This window comes from Cupressus sempervirens, chromosome 10, assembly GCF_028749045.1.
Source record: "Cupressus sempervirens isolate cs-2001-9-10 chromosome 10, ASM2874904v1, whole genome shotgun sequence".
Classification (NCBI taxonomy): Eukaryota; Viridiplantae; Streptophyta; class Pinopsida; order Cupressales; family Cupressaceae; genus Cupressus; species Cupressus sempervirens.
The window spans coordinates 729,927,720-729,938,792 of NC_143127.1; the positions used below are offsets into that span (position 1 = coordinate 729,927,720).

Genomic DNA, 11,073 nt, shown 5'->3' on the forward strand with positions numbered 1-11,073 from the left:
AGCCAGCGATGGGTCCAATGAGTGACTTTGACACGGAACTTATCCAAAATGATCTGCCAAGAATCCCTCGACTGCCTGCCACCAAAAATAGGAATCCCAAGGTAGAGCAATGGAAGACTCCCAATTTGGAATCTGAGAATATGAGCGACTCTCCTCTAAATAGATGGCGGAGTGTTGAAGAAAAAAATGGAAGACTTGCCCTCGTTAATCAACTGGCCTGAAGCAGCAAGATAAACATCCAGCACCTTGTGCATATTAGAAGCCTCCCAAATGGTAGCCATGCCCATCAAAGCCATATCATCCACAAACTGTAGGTGTGATTACACAAGAAGGCCTCCTCCCCATTACCAGCCCTGAATGAAGCCCCCTTCTACATTCCTTTTTATCAATCGTCCCAAACCTTCCACCAAAAGAAGAAACAAGTAAGGAGAGAGGGGGTCACCTTGCTGTAACCCCCGAAAGGCACCAAAAAGATCAGAATGCTCCCCATTAATCAAAACTAAGAAAGAAGTCGAATTCACACAACTCATGACCCAATGGATCCATTCCTCCTCAAAACCAAAGGCTCCCAAAACCTTTTGGAGGAATGACCAACGAACTCTGTCATAACCCTTAGCCAAGTCCAGCTTGATGAACATAGTCTTATCTTTAGAGTTGGCCATAGAATGAATAGTCTCAGTAGCCACACCCACCCCATCCAAGATTTGGCGACCCACCATACAATCTAACATTCAATTACACTTAAATTTTTAATTAATTCTCAGAAATAACAATTAAATTCATCAACTGCCAACTCCTCTACTTCCTCGATTAAATGAAATTATTATCAATTTGTTAATTAATTATATGCATTTATTCAATCCATTCTAAAACAGTTCATAAATTCACAAACTTAAAAAACAAATTTGTCAGTGAAGCCTCCATAAAACCGTAACCGTATTGGATGTTTTAGCGTTCCCACCACGGCGGATGGTTGTTTACCAAATATAATAGCAGACCGGGAAAGCTAAAGCGAAAGGGCAAAAGAAACGCGTAGAACTGGCAAATAGAAAAGGACTCATTCCATATTTACATAAACTAGTTAAAACGTCACTCTACAGGTGACAGATGTCGTGTACAGGTAAGCAGATCAAATTCTCCTCTTTCCACGTCACTCTGTTCAATCCCTGTGCAATCATGAAATTCATAGCAGCCAAATCCTACGTGGCGTTTCTCAGAAGTTTTAATGATACAATCAGAACTGTACATACGTTCTCCCCCATATTAATATGCTAAAAAAACTGAATTCCTTTGAGAGCCTCTGCCGGAAATGTACACATACATCTGAACCTTCACGACTTCTTCAGATTTTGAGAAATCACGAGTGCACAGAAGAATCCTGCAAAAAGTTTAAGAGAATCAGATACGGAAAGGTTGAAATCATGTCACGATTGTAAAGAGAGAAAGAGAAGTAAATCGCAAATCATAAATTTTGAGAGAATCAGATACGGAAAAGGAGAAATCCTGTTATGATCGTAAATAAAGACGAGTAAATCGCAAATCATCAAAGTTGGAGAGAATCAGATACGGAAAAGGAGAAATCTTGTTACAATTGCAAAGAAAAGAAAATAAACCGCAAATGATCCGAGGAAAATAACTTACAGGAGATAAGGTTTTGGATTCAGCGATTATTTCCAAGTTAGGTTTCCAGCCAAAGCTGAGAGGTCGCGAGAACGAACCTTCGGGCTTCTGTCTCCTCGCCTGCTCAACGGCTGGAGCCACGAGCTCTTCAATCACAGACTTTCCGTCTCCAGACAGAAACTTTGCGAGCTCGTCTCTGCGGAGACGAAGCTTCAGGCGCACTTTGGATCCGTCATCAGCCGAAGAAACGATCTGCACGCCTCTGTCAAAGTCCGGTTTTGTTAAATCTCTGTCAGAGAAGGCTCTGCGAGAGAGCTGCAATTGACGGAGTCTGGAAGCCGCAGTGAGTATTTTGTCGGAAGAGGCCCTTACAAAAGGCTTTGGCTGTTGAGGAAGGGGAAGGAGAAAGTAAAGGCGACCGCCATGAAGCTCAGTTCTTTCTGGAAGAGGTCGACTGTGAATCCCCAGTCGACGAACGGCATCCGCGTCAAATACTCCGTGATCTGGATGATAGCCAAGGATTTCCTTGACAGAAACGGGAGTCGACAATTTCATCACTGTTCCGTCGACTTTCATTACTTTTACCAGTCGGCGGCGCTCCCGATTCACAAGCCCTCGCAGGACGTTACCCATTACGGGTCGCTCTTGATATGCCTCACTCAAATCGAATCCTTCAGGTGGTTAACGAAGGAGTAAAATAATCTATTGTGGACGGTTGGCTTTATTTTATACAGAAATGAGAAAGTCGGGCAAGAGACGGAAAATTATTGGGTGACAGAAAAATGTTGGGGGGCGAGTTAGAGCAATATGAGATGGGAAGATTATATTAAGAGGCGAGGAATGTTTATATAGATATTTGTGATGCACAGTCAAACAGCGTGAACACGCAAAAAGAGCCCCAGCCGGGTTGAAACGGTAAGCCAAAACAAGCGCAACATTATCCGTTCGCGAATAATCTGAAAAATAAATATCACGTGTCATGTTTATTATTTCTTTATAAATATATATATATATATTTTTTTTTTAAACGAGTAAAAGTTTTTGATTGGGAGTGTCATTTCTGGACGTGACGGGTTTGAATCTTCGAAAACAATATTATAACTTAAAATAGTAGCAATGCTTTAATGTTGTCCGATAGCTTTGATAGTAACGGCTGGACAATATTTTTTTTTTTTTTTTTTTGGGACAAGTCTAGTAAGGGCTAAATAAGACTTCATTCTAATGGACTCATTTGCAACCATTCAATTTTTCAAGTAGATGAATCTATTGACATGAAGAATAATTTTAATTAATTAATATTTTTCATATTATAAATTAATTAAATTTATTTGCATAGAAAAATATTTGAAATATTAATTATTTCAGGAACTACTAAAAAAGATTGATCTTGCAAAATGGTCATTGGTCTACTAATGAAGCTGAAAGGTTCTTAATAATTCTATTGGGAGATCAAGTCTTGTTAAGTGTAAGGTTTTGACATCATAAGGTATGAGAGCGAGATTATATCTAAAATGAATTTGATAGAATGGATACTCCTCAACTCTTAGCTAGTAGGCAAAGAAGCTTCAATGTATGATTTATGTTCTCATATTAGATATCCAAAATAACTTTGTAGATAATAAAAACATTCGTAAACTTCTTCTTTTTTTATAATAATTCATGAGTCAATTGTTTTTTATAATAAAAAATATAAATATCAAAAATACTTATTATCATAGTCATAAAAATATAAATAAGAAATCACATCACATTTTTGTAAATCAATATAAATATTAATATCATGTCAATATCTTTCATTGACTATATTACTACATATAATTTGTTATTTTTTGTTAAATAATATATATGTATATGTGGGCGTATGTTTCTAAAATAAATTATGTTAATTTTTTTATATTTTACTTGTATTATAAATTATGTGTTATTTTATGAGATATTTATATGGAAAATGTACCATATATTTTTATTATCTTTAAAGATAAAAGTAATATTAGATATGAGGCAAGAGTTTATAATGCAATGGTAATTTGTGAGCCTCTTAACTAAAAGGTCTTGAGTTCAAATTTACTCAAGCTTAACACATAATAATAATTAATATTATTGAATAATAATAATAAATAAATAATCTAGGCTTCAACCCATTACCAATCTAAAAAAAAGTAATACTAGATATAAACTTAAGTAATTTGGAGATTATTTAATTAGCATTTCAAAGAGTTGTGTGAATAATAGCAAGATAAGGAGATTACAAAAATTGAAGCAAATATGAAATAAAATCATTCAAATAGGAGAATCATTTTTAGTACAATTTATTTATACTAGCATGCTATTGGATCTTTTCTTGTCTTCCACCTTACATAACCATGCTTTTGGAAAATTACAATAGTGTTGGTAGGAAAACAACTTTATTCAAAAACTTCTTGAAGAGATTAACAAGTGTGATAAACTATTGTAGATGAAGCACTAGCTTTATAAAGGAAATATAGTAGGACCATTAATGAAGGTATGCTTTGATACCACTAATGAAGGGCCACACCACCCTTACCAACTCATAACCAAAAACATAACAATATGGAGACATAGGGAAGACCAAACGCCCTACAAATCATCCATTAATACTTGAAATTCATAACAAATTTCCCAATATGGGAAAACTCCAACTTCTTACACTATGAGAGAGCTTCCAATACATTAAAGCCTACAAACTAAGAGCTTCCAACAAGCTTGCACACCAAGAGTCTATACACTAAGAGCTTCCACCAAGAGAGATTCCACAAAGAAGAGCTTACAACCAAACAACTTTCACTTGAAGAGTTTCACCAAGAAGAATCTTCATCCCAAGATCTTACACTTACAGATCTTCTACCACAAAATCTTGAGTACAAATACTCATATGCTTGCTTATATAGGCACTTACAATCCAAGTTATTACAAACACAACCAATGTGGGATAAAAGGTAAATGCAACTACCTTACAACAAATATTAAATTCTAACCCAATTATTACCAAGCACCACCATGTGGGCCAATTACAAAGTTATATTGCCTTTGTGGATCACAATAAATATTAAATGCATGATTTAAGAAACTTTCGATAAACTTCTAAAATACCACCTACATACGATAATTAATGAAATGCCAACTATTTGTTTTCTTTTTATGTCACCTATGCACCTTGGTAAATGAAATGCCTCTTCTCTTTCTTTTTTCCCTATTTTTTTTTATGATTTTACTTCTATTCTCGTCACTCTCTCTGTCCTCCACAATTTATTTTTTAATCATGCCCCCTTTAATTTTGTGATGCAAGATGCTCATGCATCAACTATTTTTATGTCAAAATTATTGTTGTATTACTACTTCTTAGATGCTAACATCGTGTATACTTGTGTAAGCACTAATATGATCAGAATAGGGATTATCATTGTCACATGTAACAAGTCATTAGGGCCTAGATTATTGCTAACTTTGTTCACTTTAATGAAGGAATTCCTTATGAACATTTTTCATTGGAATCACTCAAAAAAATTCATATAGTGATTGGTAAGCAAGTTCTTTGCTTGTTCAAGTTTTGTATGAGTAAATTGTTGCAATCCTTTATAGTAGTTTGTTATGAATTTGAATATATTAGATTGAGTTTCAATTTTTTTTTTTTGTTTAAACCTTTTACAATGACCATCACTATGGCATGAAATGTCATTCATTACCAATATAATAATAAGAATATTTCTCAATCTTGTGATGATTTTCTAAAACCATGACCAAAAAAAATTAAAGAACCAAAAAATTAAGACACTTCAACAATAGTCATCCACATTTATCATTTAGATATTTAACATAAGGAAAAAAAATTAAAAGTCTTTTGCTTAGTATTTTTTATTACTATAACAAATTAACTATAATAATTAAACATTATTGATTCTTGTATTAAAAATTTAAAATAAATAATAAATCAAAATATTTAAATATATTTAAAAATAAATCTAATCAAATAAAATCTAACAAATCAAAACAAAACAAAACAAAATTAAAAAAATTACATCCCACATATTAAAATACTTATAAAAATTAAATCTAACAATCAAACTAAAAACAATATAAAAAAAGGTGAAGAGCTATTCTTTGCAAAATATACAAATAATGAATATTTCTTAAAGTCCAATACAAATAATATAACATATCTATTAGAATAAAAAATCACATCTTAGTGTTGCATAATTTTTTTTCTAAAATAGATCCAAAAAAAAAATCCTATTTCATTTATAAATCGTTAGTTTTTTCAAAATTAGAAGTATGTTAATGATCTATTATTTCCCATTACATATTGCAACAATAGAAGTAGTTATACAATTATTTATTTTTCAAATAATATGTATGTATAAGGGATAGTATCGAGTAGTTGAGTACTCTTATTTTGCAATTCTCAAAATCTCATGTGGAAATTTCAAATCACTCCCTCTTTTTTTATAACAACTTGCTTGTCAAGTCTCTTGCTTATAATTAAGGTTTCAAGGTTACATCATCTAATATGATGCCACATCAACATGTTTCTTTACCAAGGTGTTCAAAACAATCCCAAAATAAGTAAGAGCAACCATACTTGTACAGTTGATGTGGCATCACATAATTGATTACTCTTTAGAAAAGAGACACATTTCACTCAATTTTAAATAGTCATTATTAACAAAAACAATTTTAATGCCACAAATATTGTATTTTAGATATTGAATCAACAAATGTAGATGCTAAGCTAACAATTACTATTCCATATTTAAAGATTAGATCTTCTCCCTTTTATGTATACATATATACAAATCTCTTTTGAAATAAAGAGATAATTAGATAGATATGCAAATTTCATCATCAAATCCCATAACTCATTATAAAAAAAACGACACATAGGTAATTTCGCTATTTGAATATGCCCAATGAAACGCAACGGACGGCACAACTACCTAGTGTACAATATCGAACCGAAGGACAATGTAATTCAATATTATATTAACCACACCGTGGCTGAACACGTCGCCCACAGTTATTGGATTCAAAATTTGAGTGCAAAGCAGAGCGTTCTAGAATGACGTGTCAACCTGAGCATGACTAGATTATAACACGTCAGGAAAAAGAATCTTCCATTCCTAACCCTTTTCCCACTACTTAATCCACTTGCGCTAGAATTTCGCTTTTCGTTAGCGATGACGTCATATATTTGAGGAAGAGATAAATATGGGTAGTAATGAAGTCGACGAAGGAAGGTCGCGAGTTCAAGCCTGGAGGGCATGACTTTCATGCATTTATCTGCACGATGTCTTTAACTTATGCAAATGAATCGAATTGACTTTCATACCCTTGGATGCCCAGCGACGTGTGTTAAGTAAGCTCTTTAACTTTAGAATCTACACTAATTTGTCACACATGAAATCTTCTAGAGAGACACGTGCAAAGAAGAAGACGACGTCCATAAAAGACAAATCAGGTAATAGTTGAATGTGTCCGAAGATCACGGAACAAATTCCCATACAATAAAAGGCCTTTGTAGGACTCTTACAAATTATATAATAACAACAGTTCGAAATCTCACTTAGAAAACCGTCTAGGGAAACCATAGGAAAAGCAGGAAGAGGAGGGATCAGTCAACCCAATGATATATTGCGGCATACAAGTGATTTAGGGCCCGTTTGGCTGCGGGAATAGGAATAGGGGAATAGAAATAAATATTTTGGAATACGTATTATGGAATAGAAAATGGGGCTACGTATTCCTGTTCTCTATTTGGTTCAGCGAATATTTGATGGGAATTCACGGACCTCAAAATTTATGTTTTCTAAAACAAATAAAAGTGAAATAGGAATACGTATTCCAATAACACCTATTTGGGTGGAATTGCAAAACTCCATTTTTGGGCCAAAATTGGAATACATATTCTTATTTTACTTCGTATTCCAATTCCATTTTGGTGCATCCAAACGAGGAATTCAAAATTTTAAGAATTTACATATGCATATTTCGCTTGTATTCCCATTGCCAAACGGGCCCTTAGGGAATTGAAGAAGTAGACTATTTTGCGGCATACAAGTGATTTAGGGAATTGAAGAAGTAGACCTTGTTTGATGTTCTATATTGTTAGTGTAAAAGATAAGATTCAATTGCATTGCATAGCTTTGCTCTTCTTCTTCTTCTTCTTCTTCTTCTTTGAGGGAGGTCACCTTTTTGCCTAGTCTCTTTGGTTAAGAACCAAGGATTGAGGGGTATCCATTCTTACCAAAAATTTATTGAGAAGAATCTTTTATATTGGCATGCAGGGTAGAGGAGAAGTTTAGGATTGAGGGGTATCCATTCCACCAAATTCGTCTGAGGCACAATTCCAGCCTCATCCCTTTTAGATGTCGGGGGCCTTGCACTTGGCAAGACTTGATCCCTGGTGGGCTCTTTGTGAGCCTTTCAACTTCACTAGTAGACCAAGGGCCCTTAACATCATCTTAACAACTGTTTCTTTGTTATATTCTAAGTTGTATATCTCATTTATTATTCCATGCATTTTAAAGGCAGAAGACTAAAGTTTTCATGTGACTATTTCCAATTACTTATGTCTCGAAAAGTATGTATATATGTAAACATTCCTACAAAATTCCTCTTCCTTCAATTTTCTTCATTTAAGATAAATTTTTAATTGAATATTCCAGATTTTTCATTGGCAGATAGTTTATTCTCGGCTGTCTTTTTCATTTTTTAGATCAGATTTTTCATAGAAAATATGAACCTAGAGGTTATTTACAGTTGTCACAAGATAATGATGCATGGTAGTGAAGTTTTCTATGCATATTACTATACGTGGCTTATGCATGTTGCCTTCACAAACATGTGGTATTTGAAATAGAAGTGATTCTCATTCTTGGCCCCTACTAAAATGAATTCTCATAATATCATCCTCTCATTCTTGTTGCGTTGAGGACAAAAGAAGTCATAGGACCTTACAGAGCATCATCAAAATATAGTTGGATAAGAGTGCTTCCATATATTCTATAAATTAATGTTTCTCCAAAGACATCTCTTCCCCTTTCAACTACCAATTTTATACACATAGTGGAGGATCCATCAGCATGTCGCCATAAAAGAGTCTAGTCCATCCCCTAATTATATTTGTTCTCATCTTTGTTGTAGAAAAGGTTCTATATATTAGGAGTTAACTTTGAAGAAGAGCCCTGATAAATATAAATATAAGAGTTGTGTAATTTTTGGTAAGTTATTTGTTTTAAGATGTCATTTTAAAATTATTTTCATTTCCCTTGTCAATCAGTATAACACCAGTAACTAAAAAGCCTATAGAATAAGATCATTTCATAAAATTGTTTACTTCCTTAGGGGTCTAGAGAAATTAGGGTTTTAGTACAAAGGCTATATATATTATGATTTAATTAATTTTTAGATCTTCCATTTGTATTAAGGTTTTATGTTATATTTCGCATATCCATATCTGGTATGGTTTCATGTAGCACAAACATTTTTTACTTGAATGATATATTTATTATCCCTTCTAATGCCCTTCTTCACATCCTTCACTATTAGCTTCTCTATACGGCAAGAGGAATGCATGGGTATGTTTCATCAAAGATGAGGAATACAAATTTGGGGCCTCTAATAGATAAATTAGCTTTGGGATGGTTTGCTGGAAATTCTGGGGGAAGGAAGAACATAGATTTGTAGGTGAGTCGATCCAATCAAATGTATATTGTAAGTAATCCTCCCTTACCTTTAAATTTGTATATTGTCTCTCAGAATCTTAACTACTAATGAATTTTATTTCTCCATATGGAACTAACCTTCAGTCACCATTGTGGAATTTCTATAGTATTAGTTGTGGAAAACAAGTTCTACAAAATTGCACAAGGAAGTTCTTTATTTTCATTTCATTTACCTATTTTAGTTTTCATTCAACATTTGTTGTCTTGTATAGAAATGATAACCATGTATTTACAAATTACTTTGATGTTTAGGGCTTTTCATTTAATGGAGGACAAAAAATTGGTAAGAGATGAGTATGTGCAATAGGAAATAGATTTCTGTGTAGCATAACAAGTACATCTGGGGTAGTTGGATTGAGTTTTTAGGACTCTCCTACTATATTAGTAAACACATATAAAATAAGCCTTGCCAAGCTACACATAAATGCACTCCTTTTAATAGTTTTTTTTTATTCTTTATAGTCAGCCACCAGTTATTGGTGTGCACCTTAACACTAGAAATGATAACTAATTTTCCCTTTCAATTGAGTGTGCACTTTTATGAGGTGTGTTCCAATACATCGTGTGTGCCTATATGTAACAAGTATACCATTCTCTTCTTTTAGATAGGCATGTTATCCTATTTACATCTCCATTCTCTTTAGCCTTAGAAAATATCTGATCATTTGGGGTTGCTCACTCCTTATTTCCAAGTACAGAATATTTAATAACTAGGCACCATTTCACTCATGCATATTGTATCATCTCATCCTTTCATACCATTTGTGATTTCCATTTACAATCTTGTGTTAAATTGTCAATACAATCACTACCCAAGTGGTTGTTGTTGTAAGGATATGTAACGCCCCGCCAAGGGATCCAAAAGAATTAACCTAAAGTTTCACTAAGTTTGCTAAACTTTTTTTTTTTTTTTTAAAGTAAGAAAGTATAACATACACATCAAACACATAGTAGCGGAAGCAATAACATGTAATCATCGACAACCATACATTGCAAGTTACATTTCTTAAGGATCCCAAGACGTTGAGTCACTTTTAAATTTAATTAATTCTAAGTCTAACAACTATCACATACATATGAAAGAATAATCAGAAAGTCCCATGTCCATAATTTACATTTGTTCCGAATGCCTCTTGGCAAATTAATTCGGAATGCTCAATCATCTACTGTACAAGCCACAGGGTATGAAAGGCTTAAAAGAATATACATATGTAAAAATAGAAATGCATCAACCTCCACAAATCCATGATACAAAGTACAGTAACAATATATGAAACTATTCACCATACATGATACATCCATACATCCATAATGATAAAACATCTATCATAAAATCTAACCATCCATCATAATAATCCAAGAACATAGTGAAGGTAAATGCCAACCAAGAAAACTCCAGCCACGGTGACCACGAACGGATCTCAATGGTAAGAGTAAAAGCACTACCACCCGACCGCATGGAACCTAAATGGTCCACTCCCACCGCGCTGAGGAGATAGTCTCAAGTCCCAAACAAGGTATCAAAACACAAAACACAAGTACTCTCTAAGTCTGGGAAACCCTAAAAGTATACTAACTCAAGGGTTCCAACATAGATAGACATCTAGACCCAGAGGTACCACAAAGACACGTAGAAAACCTAATATGCAAGCGGGAAAGTGTCATCGGAAAAGTCACGTAGAAGTTACCCGAGCAATCCCTTAGGAATCTCGGG

At 33.8% G+C, this 11,073-nt stretch overlaps 1 protein-coding gene across 2 annotated transcripts; it reads right to left on the reverse strand.

Annotated features, from left to right (window-relative positions):
• Nucleotides 1-1,039: 1,039 nt before the first annotated feature.
• Nucleotides 1,040-2,447, reverse strand: LOC149535903 (uncharacterized protein At1g66480-like). Of its 2 annotated transcripts, none has more exons than XM_089805929.1 (2): nucleotides 1,719-2,447; nucleotides 1,040-1,378 (listed from the first exon to the last, which is right to left on the reverse strand). In XM_089805929.1, exons 1-2 carry the CDS (start codon nucleotides 2,251-2,253, stop codon nucleotides 1,332-1,334), a joined length of 582 nt encoding a protein of 193 aa, XP_089662055.1. In that variant the 5' UTR covers nucleotides 2,254-2,447; the 3' UTR covers nucleotides 1,040-1,331. The 2 variants fall into 2 exon arrangements, with proteins under 2 accessions (XP_089662055.1, XP_089662054.1); XM_089805928.1 differs by having other exon boundaries at nucleotides 1,642-2,445.
• Nucleotides 2,448-11,073: the final 8,626 nt, after the last annotated feature.